The sequence below is a fragment of the Amyelois transitella genome, chromosome Z (assembly GCF_032362555.1).
Source record: "Amyelois transitella isolate CPQ chromosome Z, ilAmyTran1.1, whole genome shotgun sequence".
Classification (NCBI taxonomy): domain Eukaryota; kingdom Metazoa; phylum Arthropoda; class Insecta; order Lepidoptera; family Pyralidae; genus Amyelois; species Amyelois transitella.
In genome coordinates, this window is record NC_083535.1 from 615,303 (window position 1) to 642,433 (window position 27,131).

At 37.1% G+C, this 27,131-nt stretch overlaps 1 protein-coding gene across 1 annotated transcript in view; it reads left to right on the forward strand.

Annotated features, from left to right (window-relative positions):
- Window positions 1-1,166: 1,166 nt before the first annotated feature.
- The window catches only part of LOC106130542 (uncharacterized), a 99,943-nt gene continuing 73,978 nt past the window's right edge, over window positions 1,167-27,131 (forward strand). The window contains exon 1 of the mRNA XM_060953742.1: window positions 1,167-1,644. Within this exon, the coding sequence (XP_060809725.1) occupies window positions 1,167-1,644 (478 nt within the window). The remainder of the gene's footprint in view (window positions 1,645-27,131) is intronic.

The window sequence follows — 27,131 nt, forward strand, 5'->3', positions numbered from 1 at the left end:
CAACCAGCACACTTCATATTGGCCGATTTATGGATTTCGTATAACAATGTCTATTAGGCAGCGATATACGACTCTCAACCCTGTTTAATCTATGACACACACTCCACTGTGACGCACGAACCGCGTTTCGCCGGTACTGCACGCGATAATCGCACTTGCGTTGACTGCGTAACCGCGACGATGCCCTGGCGGTCGAAACACAGTAATGTGAACACTGTACCCGCACAGAAAAAACAAATCCAATTCACGTCGACGTAATGATGTTAATTACACTAGTTTTGTTGAATACTATGCGTTAATATATTATTTACGGTTGAAACTAATAGGGTTATTATACTTTAAAAATTAGACTACCACTTTTACACTGTTTATTTAAATTAATTCATACGGAGATCAAAAACACGGTGTTGACTATCTGACTCGGTTGAGATCAATGAAAATGAGAAGGTAAGTATGTATTGAAAACTGAACTTCTTCTTTATATATTTATTAGTTACCCAACTGCAAAGGATGGGTTATGTTTTTATGATTAGGTACTTATATTGTTAGCGAACATTGTACCTCAATCAATAATAAGCATTTGGTATTCTTTGATGAGTAAGTAATCTTTTCCTTTTCACTCAAGATTGATTGAAGGGGATAAGAGAAATGTCGGTTTATTTCAAATATCCTCAATTTACCCATCATTTTCCTTGTACTCCAATTATATTACAAGCAAATAATATTTAGAAATAACTTTGTTATGTACACCTTCCGTCGTATTTCTCCGAAAAGTTATCGTTTAATTATTTCTAGGTATCCGGAATCTTTATCGAGTACTTCTTGTATTTACAGAAACAGAATTATAATCTACGCATACATTTGAGCCATATAATAAAATACGTATCTCGAAACCGTACCAATAACAGTAAGGGGCTTATCCTAAAAATATATATTCGGGTAGGTCATTACATCATTAAAAGTTTGTCGATATCGACGAGGTAACAAAAAGTCGTACGGCATCTCGCATTGAACGTGTCTAATTAACGAGTGAGCGCGGAGTATGATAGTGTTTGTATGGCGGGTCGGGCGTCGCGGCGGAGCGATCGATACGCGGCGCGGCGCTGCGGCCGTGTGACGCTCTGCCGACACTCCGGCGGCCGCTCGTGCCGCAGACACACGCGACGATGCGCGGCGACCGCGCCGCCCGCGACACGCGACACAATAAAGACCACGATAACTTAAAGTCGTCCCTAAAAAAAGGGAGTAAGGCCAAAAAGCACAGGGTCGTCTTCGACGAGAGTGCCAATGAGTTCTTCGAGGCCGATTACATTATTGTCGTCCGAGATGAGTGCGGGTACTCTGATGAAGGGGAAGGCGAAGAGTGCTCCGGCTGCGGAGCGTGCGAGCGCTACCAAGAGCCGGAGCCGGGGGCCCTCAGTCCGCCCGAGGGATATAAGGACATGGGGTTGTTTAACAGAGACGGGACGCTGCGGGAGCAAGCGTGGTGGGACGCGGGGGATGTGGTTCTGGTGGGAGAAAGGTCCGGTACGGTGTTTACGCCTCAACATCTTCAGCTGTTGCGGCGGTTGCAGCGGGAGCGGATGCTGCGGTCCACGATCTGTGCCGACTGCGACGCACACGCCGCGCTTCACCAGCCTCTCGGTGAGTCAGCTCACCTCTGCCAAGGACGAGCGCCGTCGGCCTCGCTCCCATCTCGTATTTCCCGTCTTACAACAACATTGTCCCTCTAATCCGCTAAATGATAGCCAGTCCACGTTCCGACGCCCTACGACACGAACGGAAACCCTACGACTCCGCCTCCCACCGTGAGACGCTAGATCGCTCACGTGATATCAATTCAACTCCGTATAAATTATATTCTTCATTACACCGATAATAATGCAAAGCGAGTGCTTAACATAAATGCTAAGCGACTGTATTAAATTTACATATAAACACGCCTGTTATCAATATACTTAATTATTTCGGTTAGTATGTAAGGAGCTGAAGCGAAACTGTCAGCAAGTGTTCTTTTATTAACTAACAATGGAACGTTTTGTCTGCCTCTCAACATTGTATAAAACCATTTTAGATCGTTATTAGAACAAGTGACGCAAGGGGCGTCATGTTTCAAAACATCCGAGAATCTTTTGTACTCATCTAAAGAGAGAGCACTCGATCGCTTTAGTCTTTTTAACCGTTCACGGTCGACGGAAAATGTCACTACAAAACGAATATTGCTATAATTGCAATGTGGTAAATAATTCAACTTTCCTTTGTAAGAAAAAAATTACTGACATGTAATAGGAATAGCAATAATATAACGAACACCGCTGAACTCAGGATATCCTGACATCTGCTAAGTAAGGATATTTCTAATTTCCCACGGAATCGAAGCCCCGAGCTCAAGGTAGTTTTCAAAATCATAGGAGTTTTTAGCGCAAGAATACATTCGTAGGAAAGTCCATCGTAACTATTCTTAAGTATTTTCTTCTTATTCATTAGAATCTAGCTAAAATTTCGCGGTAATAACAAAGACGGCTGGCGGTACACTTCTGGCGAACGCATTCTATAAAAAATCCATCCTTTAACTATACGAAAGACTACTCGATGGATGACATCATTTGAAACATAACTTCGATCGACTACCTATTCATTTTTTATCTTAGTTTATTTTTTTTCAATTGCATTCTTAATTTTAATTACAATCACTTATATATCAAACAAACCGCACTCGAATCTAAATTCTTGCTGTTCACCGCCCACAGAAATCTAATAATATTTACATATAAGTGATATGATGCCACACGCACATCGCCTAAAACACGTAATTCCGCGCCGATGTCTAAAAGAATCGATATACCATAGCCGCGTACCAATACTGCCTCTTCTCAAATACCGAAAGAATCTGCCAAGATTTGTAATATCACAGCTTGCTTCAGCTAAAACGAGGGTTGATATAATATTGAACTGACATTGAAATGATCGGGTCATTGTGGGTGGCATTTATTGAAGTCGCTGAGTGTATGCTGTTTGTACAATATTGCTTAAATAAGTAAATACGTGAACTGAAATTGAGATGCCATCAAACTGGTGATATAAAATGTAGTACCTATATTTTGTGGAATATCATAAGATTAAAACTTATATTCCATAGAAAAAGCGATTGTTTCAATACATCCAACTAAATCCAATAAATACCTAGCTCCAGAATTTACACATTGAATTAAGTACCTATTAAATTTGAAGATTCCCCTCGGTTCCTCAAAGGTTCCATCATCAAATCTTGATCTGATAAATAAAAAACCATCTGAGAAGACAATCACAAAAATCGGTTCATAAATGGCCGAGAAATTCGTAACTTAAAAAAATATATATTAAAAACCTTTTTTTTTCTCTTAAAGTAGAATGAAAATATATTCCTTAGTTTTCCCAAGCTCGGTTGGTATCGAAAATACAGCAGACTTTAAAACTTTACCAAAGTTTCCACAGCATATGGTATCTTCTGCGGATCTGCATTGCAACAGCTTTAAACTAAAATTTTGCGCTGGTGTATAATTAGTTAAAGGCTTTTACGGCGGGGAAAGTTGCATGTTCTGGCACTATGTAAATTGCCGGGCTTAACTGCTCAAATCATTTTATGAGGTTGAGTCTGTCCATTAAAATATGTGCATAATAATTATAAAGTGGATGCAAACAGTGCAGAAGCATATTTATCAGCGATTTACGAAATTATTCTCCGTTTGTCCAAATTCGAACCTTCCAAACTAATTTCAATGACATTGAAAACACAGTTCATGAATTGTCCTTGATTTGAAGGTAACCATTGCGCTTTTAACAGAAAAAATTCAATCACCGAAAGCGAGTAAGATAAGACTTAGTTCAGAGAAACAGTCCCACCTCGTCCGCTCACTTGATTGCCCAGAATCTTGCTCACAGGAACATCAAAAGGAGACAAACGATCGTGTGATACCTTAATTTGAAGAGAAACTAGTATAATTTAAATTGAGCATTCTAAAAAGAAGACTCGATACACATGTACACAGATTTAATTTAGCAAAGAGTATGTAAATACTCTTCGTTGGTTTCTTTTAAATAGCACGTGTATCTCACGTAATTATTTGAAATGAGGTGTGTATTGAAATAGCAGAACTCTTTGCTCAATCGTGAATCCTACGGACATTATTTTTTATTTATTTAAGCAAAAGAAAGACTGTAAACGAGTTAATCGTTGCGACGGTCGTCGAAAAACAAATATAATTTAACCACAACTTCTCGTGGATTGTAATACATTTTTCGCGTCTACAGTGTTTATTGCGTCAGAATATCTTTTTTCATTTTTATTTTGCACAATCTTATCATTCTCAAAGTTTTTCTTATTATTGAACAATTAGTGAAATAATATTGCTTCAAAATATACGTATTATTTTTACGCGAAACTCTGAATACAACTTGTTTTATTTGTAATCGTAATTGTATATTTTTAGCCGGTATTTACCAAGGCATTTACATTCGTTACGAGCGAAAATATTTTCTGTTTACTATGTTTCCCCGTTTTTTTAACGAAATATAACCATTTTTCAATTAATTTGCTCGGCTCACATCAGATTGCATTACGTTAGCAATGCATGTTTCGTTTTTAGTAGGTACGAGATAAATCGGAAATAATAATATAATTGTACTGACTGGGTACTAGGAAAACTTTAAGCTCGTCGTTCGCCTCTGTGTGAATTACAGTTGACATTCATCCATTAATGGATGGCAATTCTGTGAAACAATGGAAATTTGCTTACCGGTCCTATGACCGATTTACAGTCAGGTCATGATTTACAAAAAAGAACTTTTCAAAAAATGGTATATACATACTTATATATAGTCACGTCCAACCTTACGGGGTAGACAGAGCCAACAGTCCCGAAAAGAGTGAATTAGCCACGTTCAGCTGCTTGGCTTAATGATGGAATTAGATCCAAATAGTGACAGGTTGCTAGCCCATCGCCTAAAAAAAAGGATCGCAATTTCATAAGCCTGTCCCTTAGTCGCCTTTTACGACATCCATGGGAAAGAGATGGAGTGGTCCTATTCTTTTATGTATTGGTGCCAGGAACCACACGGCACAACAAAAATGGTGTCGTTGATTAAATAGGTACCATTACACCAGTCTCAAGCTAAAAGGATTTTCTCAATGGTTTTTTATAGGACTTAGGTCCTAAGTCGCCTCCTATGATATCACAGGAAGAACAAGTCACTTCATATCCTGAACTGACAAATCTTTACAGGTATATATCGAAAACTTAGTTCGTTAAAGTTTAATCGTTAAACTAACAATTTCAATGCGGCATCGGAGTGTGATGTGGTGGTTATTGAGGGCAAACAATTCAATAGTTGTGTAGGCGGCAGCCGTAGACATAGATTTAGTTAGACACTGCGTGTTTTAGAATTTTGAAACATAGGTATTATACATACATACATATATAAAATCACCTATAGAGACTACCTCTTTCCACGATCTCTGCATCTACTTTCTTCGCCTCATCCACATTCATAACTCTCTTCATGCAAGCTCGGCGGTTTCGGGTACTTTTGACCTGACCCTTTACCAGGACGTCCTTAAATTGATCAATAGGTATAGGTATTATGTTCGTCAGAAATTTAGAATTGCTCGCTTCGCTCACCTATTTTAATAAACTTTTGTGAACCTTCAAATATTCTTCATCGCATTATGCCGAGATTCTATTTAAAGTAACAGATTCGAATTTCAACAACTCTTTTGAACTCACATTATTTTAATTTCTAATTGATGCTCTTACGTTGAGGTAAAACATCGTGAAACTCTACATTCAGGCGACTGGGTGGTAACTGTAATCTAATATGGGTTTAAATACCTTGACTGTAACAAGTCAAACGAGTAGCTTCTTGTAAAAACCTGACTTTTCCGCTACGAATCATGGTCATAGAGGAACACTAGACTAGGAGCCTAGTGTTGATATTTCTTCAGTTAACGTCAGGGATGGAAAGAAACTTAGGATAAGGCCTTTGCCTTACAAAAATTCGTGAATATCTGGTAGTATTTAGCTAGATCTATGTCTGAGATAGCACTTCCAAATATGATTTCCTGAAAACAATTGGAGTTTAACTGAAGTTACACACAGTAGAGCCATGCATGCTTCCGCTTTTACAGCTATGGCTTAGCATTCAAGCAAAATGGAGTAAAGTTACTATACCTGAAGGTTAAAGTACTAAACTATATCATATTTTATAATATTTTCTTTGCTGACCCATGGTCACCATCAATATTCAGCTCTTCCATATTAAGTCAGCACTGAAAATTTCACAGAACTTTGAATAATAATTACTCAGAGTTGAATAGTAAGTACAGGCAAGTATTCCCTTTTTGTAGCGCCATGTTGGAGTTAAGTAATCATTCTTCAATGAATGCCTATTAAATGTTATATTTATTTGCTAAATTTCCCCGAAAAACGTGTAATGCTGCACGTTGAAAATTATAACCTCCAAATGTTTCTACACAATTCAAAGAACTGTCAAAAACAAACTGAAAATAAATATCCTGATAGATGTTGAGGTGTGAAAATTTTCCAATGTAAAAAAAAACGATTGAAAAAGCCGATAACGCCGGCCCCTAGAGCGAATGTAGGAAAATTGAGCGACAGGGTGTAAAATTCAGGCCGTGACATAAAATTGGTTAACAGTGATTAGATTTAGGCTCCCCTAGGCCTTGTACACTCGTTTGTTAGGCTACTCCGCCCCAAACAGGGACGATCCTGGAATTATAACAAAAATGTTTAGTCGTTTATTTACAAAAATGTTTAGTCGTTTGTTTATTTAGAAGCATTACATATTTATTTATTGCATACTTATCTATATAAGTATCTATAAATCTCACTTCCATTATTGGCATAATTATGAAAGTGCCCTTGAGATTTTGCGAATATGGCTCTGTCTACCTCGTACGAGTGATGAATATTCATTTATTTCTAAGTCGGGTAGGTGTTACAATGGCAGCCGTATTGCACAGTATTAAAAAATATTATTTACAAGTGAACAAGCTGTTTAGTGAACTTTGAAGACAAACTTCTAGAAGATTACAGATTTCTAGGGACCAGAAGGATAATGTCTATTTTAAAAAACTGAAAATGAAAAAAATCACTTACATTTTTTTTTCTCAACACAATGGTGAGAATATTTCGTTCAATATTTCAGAGATCAGGTATTGATTGCGATATTCTCTGTGATATGCAACGCCTGAATACCTGTGTGATTGGCAGATGACGTAATATCGGTGGGCTCTTTGGCAAACTGTTGCAAAGTTAACGTGTCACGGGAATACTTTCTACGTCCAACTAAAATCCGCTTATTCCTGCTACAAATACCGCGGGCAAGAGTCACGTACGCCGTTTGACACTTTTATTTGGCGGGAATAGAATTCGCAGTTCGAAATTTTTATTTCTCAACTCACAGATAAAAAATATCGAACTGTATTTTTTTTTGCGGCGGCGAACAATTTTGACGTTCATGCAACGCTAGCTGTATTTCTGTCTTGTATTCTTTTTTTTATTTATTCAAAAAGAGAATTGCGGCTCCGTTGGAGTTGGAATATGCAAATGGCCGTCTGGCCGCTAAAGTATTTTACACATTTTATTGTTTACTACGATCTGAGGCCGTTTGATAATAAAAACTAAGTGAAGCAACTGAAAGGACTTTTCTGAAAAGGTAGTAAGTATGTATATAAATTAAGTAATTAATTTCACATACATACTTAAATATAATCACGTCTTTATCCCTGCGGTGTAGAGAGATCTAAGTCTCCAAAAGGCCAGCTGTATGGATTATTGATGGAATTGTGATTAAAAAGAGTCAGGTTGCTAGCCCATCGTATAAAAACCATCCCAAATATATTTGCCATTCCCTTTACTGAATAGGAGCTGGCTTACTGGGGGAACTATTTTGTCTTCGCTATCAGACCAGCACAGATTGCATTAGATGAATGTCCACTTATTCCCTTAGTCGCCTTTAACGACACCCATGGGAAAAATATGGAAAGCAGTCTAAAGTGCCGGAAACCACACGACAATTCATTTCGATGTAAGCCACGATTAAATAAATAGAAAAAAATGTTAAATACCTACTTTACTATTGAAAGCTTAAAACGGATTAAGTAAGAACTTACACTATCTGTTTTTCTGTATTGAACTTTACTGCCTCTTTTTTAAATTCATTTTTGCCGAGCAGTCGTACTTTTATTCTTCTAGATATTAAAGTTACAAGTGGCAATACAAGGTGATTTTATCCTCGTGGTATAGAGAGCTTTCATCGTCATTATGTCGATGCGAAAAATATCACAAAATTATTTAGTGTACCGAACCTAACGTTAAAAACGAGATCCTATATCTAAGCCTCCGCTGTCTGTCTGTCCGTCCGTCTCATAAACCGTGATAGCAAGAAAAGTGAAATTTTCACAAAATATGTAGATATTTCCGTTAACATCAAATACTAAATATATGTATATTAAAGGGTATTCAATAAACGTGTTTTGCTAAATATTAATATCGGTAATACGTAGACGCGTCAAATTTTCACAGCACATATCTGTATGTTACCTTTCAAAATTAATTAAAAATAAAGCAGGTAGGTAATTGTTAAAGGTAATTAATTTTACATATACAAAAAAACGCATTTTTTGTATATGATAATAATAGTACAGAACCCTTCTTCGAATCTGACTCGCACTTGTCCGGTATTATCTCAATCGCGAAATCTCTAAAAAAGTGCGGGAAACAGTCGTTTGTAGCTTTTTGGCAAATGCATATATAATATAAGTTATAACTTAAATTTTAATTACTGTGGGTAGTAACACTAGGTGCCGTGTGGTTCCCGGCACCAATACAAAAAAGAATAGGACCACTCCATCTCTTTCCCATGGATGTCGTAAAAGGCGACTAAGGGATAGGCTTACAAACTTGAGATTCTTTTTTTAGGCGATAGGCTAGCAACTTGTCACTATTCGAATCTCAATTCTATCTTAAAGCCAAATAGCTGAACGTGGCCTATCAGTCCGCTCAGGACTGTTGGCTCTGTCTACCCCGCAAGGGATATAGACGTGATTATATGTATGTATGTATGTTAATTACTGTGATGTAAAATGACGTGAAAAGCGCCTGCGCAGGCCTATTTTCTGTACTTATAACATTTTGATTTAGACGGCGTGGTCCCGTTCCGGAATTCCGGGAACCACACGTCTCTTAAAAGCGGTAAATTGCAACTGCAAATTCCACGTGCAAAATGGAAATCCCTCAAATTCGACGAAGCAAACTCGAACAATTAAGTAATTAGGACGGTAACCAACAGGCGGTGATCGCCCCGACTGCTCACTAGATGCAATTTACCGATCATATTGCCCATTTCCTTTTGTAGAGAGGATTTGCTTTGCTCAATATAATTTACTAGTTGTGCCCGCGACTTCGTCCGCGTGGTATAGTTATTTTGGGCATCATTGAACCGTCAAGGATGAACAATTTTCCCCGTTTTTTTTACAATTTCTATTATTTCTTTGCTTCTTATAGTTGCAGCGTGATGTTATATAGCCTAAATCCTTCCTCGATAAATGTTCCTCGATATTCATTCAACGCAAAAAGAATTTTTCAATTCGAACCAGTAGTTCCTGAGATTAGCGCGTTCAAAAAAACAAACAAACAAAAAAACTCTTCAGCTTTATAATATTGGTAAAGATTAATCATAGTTTTTAACTGCCATAATGATTCCATACTTATTTTTTTATATTCGACAGTTTGTCTAGAATTTTTGTTACGATTTCAATGCGGAATCGTAACTAACATTATAAATGTGAAAGTAAGTTTATTTGTTTGTTGTGTCTTCACCGCCGTGTGGTGGTAATAATAGAAAAAAGAATAGGACCACTCCATCTCTTTCCCATGGATGCGGTAAAAGGTGACCAAGGGATAGGCTTATATACTTGGGATTCTTCTTTCATGCGATGGGCTAGCGACCTGTCACTATTTGAATCTCAATTTTATCATTAAGCCAAACAGTTTAACGTGGCTTTTTAGTCTTTTGGGCTCTGTCTAACCCACAAGGGATATAGTCGTGATTATATGAATGTATGTTATCTTCGTTGCGTTATCTACTCTTCCTTCTTTTCACGCGAGCAGATGCAATGGAATGGAATTAAAAATTTGTGATAAAAAGAGCTGCCTTTCAGCTTAATTATGCATGTGTGTGATGAAGTTAAGCGATGCGCTGAGTTCCAATGAAACCTTGTAAAGAGGCTTTGCCTGTTTATTAGGTAAATGTAAATGTGTAGCGGATAAAGTTCTGGATATTTTTAAAACATTATTACATACATACAGGCTATATCCCTTGCCAAATAGACAGAGCAAACAGTTTTCAAAATACTAAAAGGTCAAGATCAGCTTAATGATACAATTGAGATTTAAATAATGACAGGTTGCAGAGCCAAGCTAAACGTTACCAAGTCTAGAAAAGACTGATAGGCAACGTTCAGCTATTTGGTTTTAAGATAAAATTGAGATTCAAATAGTGACAGGTTGCTAGCCCATCGTCTAAAAGAATAATATTAAGTTTATAAGCCTATACCTTAGTCGCCTTGTACGACATCAATGGGAAAGAGATGGTGTGGTCCTATTATTTTTCAAGTTTATAAACATATCCCTTAGTAGCCTTTTACGATATCCATGGGAAAGAGATGGTGTGGTCCTATTGTTTTTAATATTGTTACCGGGAACCACACGGCAAAACAAATAGACATACCGAAAGGAAAGCTTCCAGATCCAATTAATACTAAATCTATCTAGAACATTGTTACAGCACAATCGTATTTCGATCTAGCTTAATCAGTATTAGGTCTTAAGTACTTAAGTATGTTACTATGCCATCGTCCTGTGGCCGTAATGTGATTTTGCGGCGCCATTTCTCGCCGTAACTGCATTTCTCAATGCTCAAATCAGAGTTGTGGTTAGTTAGTTTGTTAGTCCAACTACACCATTCTGATCTATCCGACACGGAGTTGCAAATAAAGTGATGTTCAATAGTTACCTTATAGTTAACTTAAACTGATGTTCAATAGTTATCTGAACTGATAGTTTCTGAAACAGTGGTGAGTTAAGTCCGACTATTAAAAGTATTACAACTAGATCGTAACTTTTAATGACGTCAACATAACTTAATCATAATTCAAAAAATTCAAATTTTTTTATTCATTACTATAGGATACTATATATCGCTTAATAATTGTCAAAACGTATGGTATAACAACATTGGTTGACGTCAAATAAATTAATTAAAACTAAGTTTACTGCCGCTTCCAAGGCGTCAGTGCAGAAGAAGCGGTAACAAACTGCACTGCAGCATTTTCTTCATAATTATATCTACCGTGTCGTGTGGATCCTGGCGAAAAAAGAATACGACACTCCATCTCTCTCCCATGGATGTCGTAAAAGGCGACTAAGGGGTAGGCTTATAAACCTGGGATTCTTCTTTAAGGCGATGGGCTAGCAACCTGTCCCTATTCGATTCTCAATTCTATCATGAAGCCAAATAGCTGAACGTGGCCTATCAGTCTTTACAAGACTGTTGGCTCTATCTACCCTGCAAGGGATATATAGACGTGATTATATGTATGTATACACGTAATTATTTTTAAAGTATTGTATTAATATTGTTCAAACCCACCAAATGTATACTTATGTAAAATTCGTTCTTAAGATGTAATTATTTTAATGTCTGTTGTAGATTTTAATGTTGTTACAAGTTACATTAGAACTTACATTTAAATCAGCAATAATTATTTAAATTCAGACATTTAAATAATTATTGCAGCACATTGTAAATTATTTTGAACAATGATGATATTTAATGTGTTATTATGAATGTGTATGAAGCGAAAGATGTATTCACGGATCGTGGCATGTGAAAAGAAGTAGTCGCTGCCTACCCCTCCGGGAGAAAGACATGATTTATATATGTAAGTTGAAGATAGTAAAGAATACAATAGCAAAAAAGTGTAAATAAAATTTAGAGAATTCCGACTCGCACTTGGCCGTTTCCCGATGTCGCTCGGACAGCAAACGCTAGAATATTGAAGGTGTATTTTTATTTTCAACATTAATCCACTTTGTAGTCATTTTTATTGTCATAGTGTAATCTTTTGACCCGTAGGATCAATGTTTGCAATGAAAATATTGTCCAAGGATTTAGTTTGACTTGTCCATGGAAATACTGTTATGTTTTCTGTTTTATTTTTCATAAATTGTAGCAAAACGTTGATTTGGTGGCAATGAAAAACTGTTTATCGGATGCTTATCAGGGCAGATTGTAAAAGTACTCATGGCATGAGAAAGGCTTTATAAACTTTGGATTATTACCGTCACGTTCTTCCGTTATCAAGCCACCAGATCGAAGTTGCTTTTAAAGTTTTGTAACCATCAGCTCTGTCTTATCCGTAAGACATTAAGACGCGATACGTGTGCGGGTGAATCACTAAATCACCATGCATTTGGCGTGACTGGAAGAAAACTATTATTAAATCATCAAAAACACTACCAATAAATCCTACTACTATTATAAAGGCGAAAGTTTGTATGGATGTATGGATGTTTGTTACTCTTTCACGCAAAAACTACTGAACCGATTACCATGAAATTTAATATGTAGGTAGCTGAAGACCCAGAATAACATATAGGCTACTTTTTATCCCAGAGTTCCCGCGGGATTGATAGGGTTTCCATGCGGACGAAGTCGCGGGCGGCCTCTAGTCCGTAATAACTTACGTACCTATAAGTGACTTCGTTCCAAGTTATTTTTTTCAGAACTATTTAAAGATAGACCGATCTAGTTTCTATTTCGATAATTTCATCGAGTTTAGCGACCTCTGGCGGCGGTTCGAGTCGATTCTGGACAGACAAATGGGACAAAGGTTAGGGAGGTATGTGTTTGTCCTACTGTCAGAGCGTTGACTCTAGAACACGACCTCTATGTACCTAGTACTAACTATATATATAGAGTAAAAATCGTGTGTTATGGAGCGCGTGCAAAGTTTTACGTACATACATACATATAACATACGTACATACATATAGTCACGTCTATATCCCGTGCGGGGTAGACAGAGCCAACAGTTTTGAAAAAGACTGATAGGCCACGGTCAGCTGTTTGGCTTGATGATGAGAATTGAGATTCAAATAGTGACAGGTCGCTAGCCCATCGCCTAAAAGAAGAGTCCCAATTTTTTGCCGAAATTAATGAAAAAAAAATTAGTTAATTGACTTTTATAATATTCACAGAAAGTGACACACGTAAATTTATTTCTTTGCTAAGAGTCAGCCATGGAACCGTTATCCGTTATTATAGAAAAAATCCACGTCATATTAGACAATTTAACGTAAAAAAAATAAAGAGTTTAAAATCAAGAATTAACCTTTTTTTGCGAATATTAAAATTAGACGATGTTATAATAAAAAAAAAAATTAAATACAAGTTACATACACATATATATATGTATTTATATTTCAATTTATTTTTCATATATGTATGCATGTGTGTATGTAACTTATATTTCAATTTCAATTCGTTTAGTTGATCTCTTTCATGAATACCTAAATAGTTATCATAGTTTAAAGATCAAATCGAAGTCTAATTTAGCATTTAGTGAATCTACATACATGTATATGTGGCGTTGCTGTGACAGACAGACCGCATGCGGTCTCCTGTGTGACCAGTCATGTCCGCTTCGTTAAAGCCACTTAATGTATCAGCGTACCTGGGAATATCTACCTACATATGTCACGTCACGTCTATAACACTTGTGGGGCAGACAGAGCCATATCTACATACATCTGTGAATATCTACATACATACATATATACATATGGTCACGTCTATATCCCTTGCGGGGTAGACGGAGCCAACAGTCTTGAAAGGACTGAATGGCCACGTTCAGCTATTTGGCTTAATGATAGAATTGAGATTCAAATAGTGACAGGTTGCTAGCCCATCGCCTAAAAAAGAATCCCAAGTTTGTAAGCCTATCCCTATACATATGGTCATAACATAACATAACTATAACATACCTAAAACCTTTGGATCTCTAAAGTAGAAACATAAAGTCATACAAAAATAACAAGGCGAATGAGACTAAACTATTATATTTTTTTTTAGGCCAAGAATCTCCCAAGAACTTGTAATAATTATAAGTAGGTGATAATTATAGATAGGATACTATATATCGCTTAATAATTGTCAAAACGTATGGTTTAACAACATTGGTTGACTTCAAATAAATTACTTAAAAACTAAGTTTACTGCCGCTTCCAAGGCGTCAGTGCAGAAGAAGCGATAACAAACATCTATATCTACTAATATTATAAAGCTGAAGAGCTTGTTTGTTTGAACGCGCTAATCTCAGGAACTACTGGTACAAATTAAAAAAATATTTTTGTGTTGAACCACCATTTATAGACCATTTATCGAGGAAGGCTTTAGGCTATATAACATCACGCTTCAACTATTAGGAGCGAAGAAATAATGGAAAATGTGAAGAAAACGGGGAAAACTCTACTACTACTACTCGCCCTTGAGGGCTTCAATGATGCCCAAAATAACTATTCCACGCAGAGGGAGTTGCGGGCACAGCTAGTCTATACAAATTTTATAAAGCTGAAGAGTAACTCACAAACTACTGGTTCGAATTGAAAAATTCAACTACTAGGAGCGCAGAAATAATGGAAAATGTGAAAAAAAAATGTGAAAAAAGTGCCCAAAATACTCGTAAAAATCGTATGAAAGCGCGCTCTACAGCTGCATTTACCTCAGTCCGGAGGAGTCGTCGACCCCGCAAGGTGACCGTGAGGTCGAGCAAGTCGGGGTGGAATGCTCTAAGGGGGTGCAATCACGACGCATTCACAGATTGCTCGCCGCTAAGTGTTCTTTAACTTTGGAAAGTTTGTAATCAGCGGTCCTGAAGGAGGGTCATTCATGATTCAGGGTTATTCAGCGCTAATGCTGGTTTGGTCGTGAAAAAAATAAGTGTGCATGCTCATAAAGTCAATAAAGGGTAAGGCTTACATACATAGGTACATACATAAAATCACGCCTTTAAGGCTTATTTATAAGCTTGGAATTCTTACTTTCATTAGGTACTCCATTAGAAAAAAAATTGGACCACTCCATCTCTTTTCCATGGATGTCGTAAAAGGCGACTAAGGGATAGGCTTGGGATTCTTCATAAGCGCGACGGGGTAGCAACCTGTTACTATTTGAATCTCAATTCTATCACTAAGCCAAATAGCTGAACGTGGCAAATCAGTCTTTTCAATACTGTTGGCTCTGTCTACCCCGCAAGGGATATAGACGTGATTATATGTATTTATGTATGTTCTTACTTTGAGCGATGGGCTATCAACCTACCACTCAAACTATCAGATTTCGACTCTACCTGAAATTACACCTTAATTATTCCTCCGATATATTTAATACTCTTAGTTATTACATTTACATTTAAAACATACATATTTCATGCGTGGTTTTCGACAATTTAGAAAAGAACCACTCCATCTCTTTCCCATGGATGTCGTGAAAGGCGGAATTAATGCTTATTTTGGGATTCTTTTAGTCTAAGCTAGCAACCTGACACTATTTGAATCTCAATTCTACGATTAAGTCAAACAGCTGACCATGGCTTATCAATATTTTCTAGACTATTGGCTCTGTCTACCCCATAGAAGAGATAAAGATATGACTATAGATCTTACCAGGAAATCTAAATCATGACTAAATGTTTCGTACTGAATACCGACTAGTTCAACAAGCCAGCTTTGATCATCAACTTCATATACGTCGGTATGTCTGTCTGTCTGTATATTCAATGTTTCTCAAAGGTAAATCAAACTTGCATACATCAGCACGTTGAAACACCGTACTTTGTTAATATCAGAGCTTCATAACGAGATACACATTGCTAACTAAATACTATCTAAGCTAAGCACTAATATGGATTATAAGTACTAAGTTATGTACCAAGTAAATATTAAGTATCGGAACTGATATTGAGTACTGTATGGATTATAAGTACTAGGTTATGTATCAAGTAAATATTACCTAAGCATCGGAACTGATATTGAGTATTGAACTATTCAGTAAATATAAGTTTCTGATGCAATGCGCGTTTGTACTGTAACCGTTTGGTTCACTAAAAGTGAAATGTTAGAATCTATTACTTAATAAAAATATACGAGAAGTGACATAGTCTAAATTACTAGTTTTTTTTTATTGCGACACCGAAAGTAATCATAAATATGTATTATCTCGCCCACATTTATAATTCTTAGTTCGGATTATTGTGAGGTTGACGCTGTTGAAGAAAATGTTGCAGTGCAGTTCGTTACCACTTCTTGTGCACTTGGACCGCCACTAAACTTAGATTTCGGCGTCAACCAACGTTGTGAAATCAAAAGAGGTGGCAATTATTAAATGTAGTTCGAAATCCTACTAATATTATAAATGCGAAAGTTTGTGAGTACGTCAGGATGTCAGTATAGATGTTTGTTACTCTTTCACGCAAAAACTACTGAGCCGATTACGATGAAATTTGGTATGTAGGTAGCTGAAGACTACTACTTTTTATCCCGGAGTTCCCGCGGGATTGATTCCACACGGACAAAGGCGCGGACGGCCCCTAGTGACCCATAAAAATGAATCATTATTATGCCTTTTTGAATCAAATCAAATAAATTTGATTCGATTTATAAGTATCTACGAGCGTGCGAAAATCAGACTTCTGCGCAGACAAATAACTAAAAATACATGTAGAAAATACTGTATTTGCTTGAAAAGGTACGATGTAACGAACAGCTGGCTGTGTCGTACGTGTGTATGTTAGTATGTGTCCGCCAGCCCGCGGCGCGTCATTGTCCAAGGACAGTCAATGTGGCACTGACCTCTTTATTGTACTGGACTTGGTAAGCGATTTCTGTTTGGTAGCTCAGTTTGAGGGTTTAAATGACCCGTTATTAAAAGCAAATTCAAAATTCAAAATTCGCTTAATAATTGTCAAAACGTTTGGTTAAACAACATTGGTTGACGTCAAATAAATTACTTAAAACTAAGTTTACTGCCGCTTCCAAGGCGTCAGTGCAGAAGAAGCGATAACAAACTGCACTGCAGCATTTTCTTCAACAACGTCAACTTCACAATATCAATTAAACTTAGAATAGAATAGAAGATCGTAACTCAACCATTCAAACAATTACGCGCCGCACAAAAATTTCGACTTCTGCGCAGAATACATGGTTTCACCAACTGCTCTGTCACCTATGTTGGCTTAGGTTGTATTTAGTACTTACATACATATATACATCATCACGTCTATATCCCTTGCGGGGTAGACAGAGCCAACAGCCTTAAAAGGCCACGTTAAGCTGTTTGGCTTAATGAAAGAATTGAGAATCAAATAGTGACAGGTTGCTAGCCCATCACCTAAAAGAAGAATACCAAGTTTAGAAGCCAATCCCTTACTCGCCTTTTACGACATCCGTGGGAAATGGAAATGGAGTAGTCCTATTCTTTTTTCTATTGGTGCCGGGAGCCACACGGCTCTTCTTCGTACTTCTTTTTTTATTTAGTAGGTACTTCTTTTTAATTAATATTTCTTGGTTGTCGTAGAGAAAGAGCATTCTACTGTTTCGGAAGGTGACAATCAACGTTAGGGGATTCAAAGTCATTCATACAGTGTAGTTGGTTCCGCCGCTTCTTCTGCACATGCGCTTTGAGAGTGGTAGTAGTTATAATTAGATTTAAGTGATGTGACGTCAATAAGTGTCACCTTGTATTCGATTTTGAAAATAAATCTATTCTATTCTATTTCTATTCTAGTGAAAAAAAAAACGGAGGAATTTATTCATCCTCGAGGGCTTCAATGATGCCCAAAATAACTATTCCACGCGGACGAAGTCGCGGGCACAGATAGTAAATTATAAGGCGAAGATATTTATTTGACAGATCAAGGATCGTCGCATTACGGACATTCTCTATTTACTACGAACGCCGAACAAATCGCATAAATTTTTTCATTTTATCACATACATACATATGTACATATGGTCACGTTTATATCCCTTGCGAGTGAGAGAGCAAGGGTAGACAGAGCCAACAGTCTTGAAAAGACTGAATGGCCAAGTTCAGCTGTATATGGCATAATTTTATCACATTGAACCTGTAAAAGTGGAATATTTGATCCAGCATGCTCGTACCATTTATGTCAATGCAATATGCAATGCAGACAAATGTTTGCCATGTAACAATCACTGTCAATCGATTGGCGTGTGTTGGTGATGATGCGGTTGTGAATTTCGCGCCCGGGGTCACATTTACATTGCACTGGGTTGGTGTGAAACTTTATTTGGTCTGTGGTTGAAATGGTTTGATCGATTAGAGCTTTGTTGTGGACGTAGGTTTACAATTCTATACTATTAAACGAGTAGTACACGCGTTGTCGAAAACGGACGATTTTGTTGAAAATTTAGATGCATATGTGGGGAAAAGTGGATCTAGCTGGATCCCACGTCTGAGAAAATTAGCTATTCTTATATTTGCAACCAAATTTTTTTTTTTATATAAGGTGATTGCATTATAATAATTGTGTTTCTTTTTGATATCAGTTGAAATATTCGACATAAGACACAGATCGGTCACCCAGGTACTATAGGTATTTAATATATATAAATATTAACCTCGTGTCACTATAAACTCCAATCATATAGAATTGTCAAAAATTTTTTGGCAATTTTTGTTTCGTTTTTTTACACAATACTGATTTTAAAAACTATAAAACTATCAATGTAAAAATAATAAAGTTTAAAATTGATTCGATATCATACCGATATCTATGGTCGCAACTGTATTCGAATTCATGATATTTTCACGTCGCCGTGTGCATTGGCCCTCTGTGAAAACGGCGTTGTCTATTTGCAAACTTATTTTTTCACCGTTTGAGGGTAGAATTGTAAAAACATTTTACACGGTAAACTACACATCGGTCCGCTCTGAAGCTCTGAAAATGAAAATTAAAAGATTTGATTGGTCGGATATGCGTTTTGAAATTTCATTTGCACGTTCCAATTGGGTGAGTCGAAATTTTAATAGACCTAATTGAAAGGGGTTGATCACGATTAGGTCGTTTAGGGTTCACTTCACGCCCCACGGGACAGTGATGGAATTGAAAATCCGATAGTGACAGATGCTAGAAGAAGAATCCCAAGTTTATTAGCCTTTCCCTTTATACTTGTAATAGATGAATCTTTTACGACATCCATATAGGAAGGAGAAGTGATTGATCCTCAAGTGCTGCCAACCACTCAAGTTATTTAGAAGTACTGAGAAGGACATGGGGCCATTCCTCCCGGGGAAGACACTGTTCGATTTACGATAACCGCTAATGTGTGCGAGCTATCCCGCAGGCAATAGCTAGTACATTATAAAACAAATCAAAAAGTATTATCCTAAAGTAATAAAGGGAATACAAGTAAGAATATTATACTATGTAGGGAAAATATAAATTTACCAAACCATAATTTTTAAGGGTTTCGTACTCAAAGGACAAAAGCGGGAGCCGACTGTGTGTGTGTGTCGGTCTGTCACCAGTTTGTATCTCATGAACTGTGATGACTAGCAATTGAAATTTTCACAGATGGTGTATCTCACTGTAATTAACTTTCAAAATAAATATTAAAAGGGGTTCGAACACAGTAAATTGATTTTTTGTTTATCGTCGCTCGATAATGATAACACATCGTGCGCGATCTCCCGATCCGACTCGCTCTTGGCCAGTTTTTTCAATTTCAAGCCAAGTAACGTACACAAATTGTTAATTAACGTTGTAATTGTGACATGTTGCTAATTATTCATTTTTCTAGCATCACATTTATGAACTGAAATTATGTTAGTTTTTTTTCGACTATGTTACGGCAAGGTGAGATGAATCTTTATAATTTACACATATACTTTACGCCTCTTTCGCGGAGGGATAGGCAGAGACAAGAGAGATCTCTCTAGTTGCCACAATCCCTGTTTACTTCATTCCCTTCATCTACATTTATTATATTTTTATATAGGTAAACCATTTTTTTATTAGATCTAACTTTTCACCAGCAGGCCCTCGATGTTGAAATTGAAGTTTTTAGTCCGTAATTGGTGTTTATTTTTTCCCAGATGTTATATTTCTCTTGCTATTAGAACGTACATTTTGTACGAATAATGGTTGGACATACAATGATGAACTAAATTCTCAAATAGAACAGCCAGATCTGATTCCTCATCAGGCTGGACCGTTATCTGAGACATTACTAAGAGTTGTGGACACTTATCGTAACAAGCCAGTAGTTGTTAAAGCAAAATTAACCAAACAGGAAAATGTAAACATGGAATCACATCACAATAACCCTCCCGCACAGTTCGATAAAGATTTAGAACATCCTGAAGTTATATCAGAAGTAACAATCAAGGCATGTGGCATACACAAAAAAGAAAACAAAACACACAATAGCAGTGTTTATAAATTATGTGGAAATGATCTGAAGAATTATAATTGTGAGGATTTTAAAATGGCGCAAATGAAGAACAAACGTTTGACGGTGCTTCATGACGGACCATGCGAAGAAAGAGATGGTGGGGGACTTGAATTGCCTGAGTTCCCTTCTGTTCATCGGAAATGTTTTGATTGCGTCTTTGACTTTGGCTTTGATGCAATTTGGGATTATTTTGACTATTCTATGTCGTTTGATGATTATTTTATAAAAACCCCGAAAAAGAAACCCCGCCGCCGTCCTGGAGGCGGAGGAGGCGGTGGAGGGGGCGGCGGGGGAGGCGGTGGAGGGGGCGGCGGGGGAGGCGGAAGGTATGGAGGGGGAGGAGGCGGCGGCGGCGGGAGAGGCAGGGGTTTAAGCTATCTGAAAAGTTCAGGAAAATGTGCGAGGAAGTGTCCAGTATACGTCAGGGGTGCAGTTCATGGGATACGAAGTAGCAAAAATGCAAAAAGAGAGTTTGGACGTGAGAAGAGGAACAGTACTACAAATAATAATAAAAAACCAAAATTACTTTCTTATAGATGTTGTTAATAAGTGGCACTGTAGTCAGGGGTAGCGGTGTAATGCTCCAGCCAGTTCTAGTTAGCCTAGACTGATTCTAGTTAGTTATTTCACACACATATACAGCATGTTTGGACTCATACAGACAGACAAAATTCTAAAGATAGCAGCGATTTTTTGACATTATCTTCAAAGTGACTTCGGTGGGTTGCCGTTTTATATTACGTATGACTTCATTCCATTTTACTTTTAAACCCTGTGTCTCCATTCATAAAATAAAACAAAATTGATGTGAAATGAATGTTTATTTTTATATGTTTTCAGCTAATTTTAAAAATATTGAACCGTTAACCGAAGTAATATAATTTATCATAGGTATTTGAGTGCACAGTGTAATTCGTTTGATTTTAAATAAAATTATTATTTAAAGCGCTTCGTACAAATAAAACTATAAGGCTGAATTCTCACAATCAGAAAATGCGTAAAATGGCTGCTGTCGAAGTAGTTTCTGTGGGAATATCGTTAGTCGAATATGTATTTAGTCAAAGCAATTCAAGTCGAAATAATGTTCCTCGAAATTGAGACCCTGTCCAAATAATTTTCTGTTGAAATTCAGACTCAAAGTCAAATAAAATATCGGCAGATGAAGTATTCAGTAAGAGGTCTCAGAAAAAGCTAATTTGATTGTAGTAAATTACAAGTACCCTGTCTTTATTTGAATCTCAATTTCATCGTCTTTTTCTAATTTGCCTGGGTTTTTATGTGTGAAACATATTTGCCTGATTCCTAAATTGCACCACACAGCACAGCTTTTGTTTTGGTGACTGTACCGAACTGTACATTTCATCACACGGCCCACTGTACCGCGGTACTAGCTAGCGACTATGGAATTCGGAGTGGCAACATTTCCGTCGAGTCAAGTGAATTAACTCTCTAACCTTCAAACGTATTTAGTAGACTAATCGCTCCACTTAACATTAAGGACGAGCTAAATTTGATAAAAACTATTAACTAACCTTAAATTGACTAAGTTTAGTTTTCACTACGTATTTTATATATACATACATACATACGGTCACGTCTATATCCCATGCGGGGTAGACAGAGCCAACAGTCTTGAAAAGACTGAATCGCCACGTTCAGCTATTTGGCTTAATGATAGAATTGAGATTCAAATAGTGACAGGTTGCTAACCCATCGCCTAAAAAAGAATCCCAAGTTTGTAAGCCTATACCTTAGTCGCCTTTTTTTTAAATTAGGAGCTTTAGTAATCGAACGGTACATTAGTTTGAGTGCTAACCATGCTCTTACGGTGAGGGAAAACATCGTGAGAAAACAACTCAACATACATACATATCCTTAATGCTCAAAATATTTTTATATAATAATAAAAAAAATGTTGAAAGTTTATAATGTTTGTCATCCCTGCGTACGAATAAATGTCAATTGAATGATGCGCGTACACAACGTGTGTTACGAGCACATACATACATATACATGTAGTCACGTCTATATCCCTAGCGAGGTAGACAGGACGTCGTAAAACTGTCTCTATTTGAATATTTATTATAAAACAAACTTGAAAAAACTGACAGGCCGCATTCAGCTGTTTGGCTTAATGATAGAATTGAGATGCAAATAGTGACAGGTAAAAAGTTTTTAATTTTTGAGAATATAGTTAGTTTAAAGTATTTTTTTGTGTACAAACATAATATTGGAATCCCCAGCAATATTTCCTTTCACACTTGTTTTAAAAATATTTATGAAATGTGCAGATTATTTCTTGGAAAGAAGTCTTACAGTCTTTTTGAACGCTGGACAAAAAAAAACTTCTAAATAAATAAGTATCGGAAAGTCGATGTACATTTTAAACATTAAGATTACTCGCTACTAATGTAATCAAGTTTTATTGACTCTGCAAAATAAAACTGTTTGCAATTTAAAAATGTTATAGTATTTTCAATTGTCTATACTAATATTATAGAGTTTGTTTGTTTGAACGCGCTTAGCTCAAGAATTATATTAATTATGAATGTGGGTGTAGAAGGAAGTATGCAGAGATCGTGGCAAGTGGAAAGATGTAGTCTCTGCCTATCCCTCCGGGAAAAGGGCGCGATTTTATGTATGTATGAACCTACCTGTACCTGTTTATATTTTATTGACGGCCTCGGTGGCGCAGCGGTAATACGCTTGTCTGTGACACCAGAGGTCCTGGGTTCGAATCCCGGCCAGGGCATGATGAGAAAAGAACTTTTTCTGATTGGCCTGGGTCTTGGATGTCTATCTATATAAGTATTTATTATAAAATACATTATCGCTGAGTTAGTATCTCGTAACGCAAGTCTCAAAGAACTTACTTCGAGGCTAACTCAATCAGTGTAATTTGTCACGTATTTATTTATTTAATATTACTTTAATATTACTTTATATTTTATTGGCATTTCAGCAAAGTCAGCGCAATAGTGCCGTATGGTCCCCGGCATTTTCGTTTAGGCCCTCCCTCTTATTCCCACGGATGCCGTAAAAGGCGATTAAGGATATGTTAATAAACTTGGGATTATTCTTATTATGTGAATCCCACTAAAAGCGACCTTGCTTTGTGAGTCTGTCGGCGCTGTCTGCCCCGTAAGGGATAAATACGTGATAATATTTATGTACAATGTCAGCGCAATAAATCCAATATGCTAAAATACTAGACATAATAAAGTATAGATACGACAAAGGGCAGGCCCACATAAATGAATACCAATCAGTTTATGCGGAAATTTACAAAGCATTTTCATACAGAGAGATTCCACGGCCAGAGAAATTCCAATAATAACCACAATTGGGAGCGGACCGGATAACATGCAAATCAATTTAATTGAAAACATACATACATATAGTCACGTCTATATCCCGTGCGAGGTAGACAGAGCCAACAGTTTTAAAAAGACTTAAAGACCACGTTCAGCTGGATGACTCAGTGATTGCCTACAAGAAATATCTCAAGTTTATTAGCTATTCTCCTAGTCGCCTTTTACGACATCCACGGGTATGAAATGAAGTAGTCCTATTTTATTACAGTGCCGGCCACCGGCAACCACACGGCACAACGGCGTAGATTAAAAAAATACTTGGTACTATGAAAAAAAATCTAATGAAATTTGAAACAGTTCCATCTAACTCGGCTCGGTCACCCATGTACTAGATACAGAGTCAAATAATCAATGCACCAATAACACTTTACTAAGTTAGGTATTTACTAGTTTCATTGGTAATCATTTTTAGGTTCTCTTACGTCGAAGGATAATATCATGAAGAAACTTGTACATTCAGATGTGCAACCATAATTTTAATATGGGTTAGGCTTCCTCTGCAAATTTTGCGGAGGTCAGACGACAGTTGCTATGTGTCAAAACTTGACTTACCCAAACCTGGATCGTGGTCACAGACGCACTTGCGGTCCCTCTATAGAAAACGGAGCATGTAAGAATTAACGCCAGGAGAATAACATGCCGTGTGGTTCCCGGCACTAATACAAAAAAGAATAGGACCACTCCATCTCTTTCCCATGGATGTCGTAAAAGGCGACTAAGGGATAGGCTTATAAACTTGGGATACTTCTTTTAGGCGATGGGCTAGCAACCTGTCACTATTTGAATCTCAATTCTATCATTAAGCCAAATAGCTGAACGTGGCCATTAAGTCTTCAAGACTGTTGGCTCTGTCTACCCCGCATGGGATATAGACATGACCATATGTATGTATGTATGAGAATAACATTCCTTCATAACTCCTCTTACCATTAGTCCCGGTAACATCCTCACCTCTCTGGAGAGGAGCCCGGGGGTCCATTATCCTGGTCGAACGCCAGGAGAATAACGATGTATCGATACGAAGGTCACCTCAGACGATGTATCGAATCAAAGACACTAAGACCGTACCGGATAATTGTCTCTTGAAAAAAAAATTGTCCTAATTCGGCCCTGAATAATCACGGTTCGTTCTCCTGAAACAAAACTATAGTACGTTCCATTCAACGTAATGATTCGAGGTTATTGGTCTATGCCTAAAATACTTTGGGTCGTCGGCACATTTTACCGAATTTCTATAGAAAGCTCCCATGAAAAGGCATCATGAGAGTTTCATTCAGAAAATTGCTTTTATCTTGCAGTCGGAGGCTGGATGTAAACAAGTATTTTGTACATATTTATTCGACGAAGCTATTTATATGAATGTAGAATGTTTATTTTGCGAACTTGCGTGAAATTATATTGTTTACCCTCAGGTTTTTGAACCTAACGTTTTTATTATAAGTCTTAAGTTAATATCAGGCTGTCAGACTATTTCATCAACAAAATTTTATATTAATCCGTCTAACTGTTGGAATTTTTAATTGGCTTACAATTTTTTTACTTAATACTTAGCTGTAAGACCTCCAAAAAAATATATGAAAAAATAAAATAAACAGACAGACGTTCTCATCGTACATACATATTATCACGTCAATATTCCTTGCGGGGTAGACAGAGAGACTTGGAAAGACTGAAAGGCCACGTTCAGCTATTTGGCGCAATAAAAGAATTGTTCATTCTCATCAATATACATATACATACATATGATCACGTCTATATCCCTAGCGGGGTAGACAGAGACACCAGTCTTGAAGACTGATAGGCCACGCTCAGCTGTTTGGGTGACAGCTTGCTAGCCCATCGCCTAAAAGAGGAATCCCAAGTTTATAAGCTTATCCCTTAGTCGCCGTTTACGACATCCGTGGGAAAGAGATGGGGTGGTCCTATTCTTTTTTGTAATAGTGCCGGGAACCACACGGCACCGCCGTATATACATATAAACAACATATATTACAAGACAGTAAAAATCAAGTATCTGTACATTAAATATGTTTTCCAATTAACTCTGTTCTAGGTTTGGATAATTGTTGTTTCCACAAGTTACGCGAAAAGCGATCAATACGCGGGTGGGGCCGGGGCCAACAGCTAGTTTCTAACTAGCACCGCGTAAAACTAAAAATCCCGTCATCTCCCGTTCCCGCGAGAATTTCTAAAAATCGTGTCATAGCGTCTAGCGCCTACAATATAGAAACTGAATTTCGATCGAAATCGGTCTAGAAATTTGGGGCGTCCGTTGATAGATCAGTCAGTCAATAAGTCAATTTTCCATTTTATACATACATACATAAACCACGCCTCTTTCCCGGAGGGGTAGACAGAGCCCCATCTTTCCACTTGCCTTCCTTAGTTTGTAGATAGAAATATAAACATAACATAACATAAAATCACGCCTCCTTCCTGGAGGGGTAGGCAGAGACCACATCTTTCCACTTTCCACGATCCCCGCACACTTCTTTCGCTTCATCCACATTCTCTTCGTGCAAGGCCGCCGGTTTCGAGTACTTTTGACCATACCTTTCGCTAGAACGTCTCCGATTTGATCAAGATAGAATAAAGATTATTTAATATTGTTTGTACATTTTGTACAGAAGTGTTACATGTTTAACAATTATATAAATATTATAATAATTAAATCAAATTAAAACTAAAGCTAAAACTACTTATAAAAAGAAAGAAAAAAAGATACTTACAAACTAATTAATTTAAAACTAAAACTACTTATAGATAGATAGAATAGAATAGATTTATTTTCAAAATTGGATACAAGGTATCACTTATTGACGTCGCATAACTTAAATCTAATTATAACTACTACCGCTTCCAAAGCGCATGTGTAGAAGAAGCGGCGGAACTAACTACACTGCAGCATTTTCATCGGATGTCATCGGTACGTTCATCTAGGCCTTCCCACTCCAACAGTCCCATTCACACGGCGTTTTATATATAAAGACTTTTCAATTACACAGATGAAAGGCTCAGTTAATGTTGAGACTTGAAACTTAATAATTCTCATTTCTATTCACGTTCGGATTTACGTTTAAAAGGATTAATTATTTTAAATCTGACGAATAACCCTGTAAATAAACACAAAAGTAGGTCGGCCGTTGTATTAAATTAAACT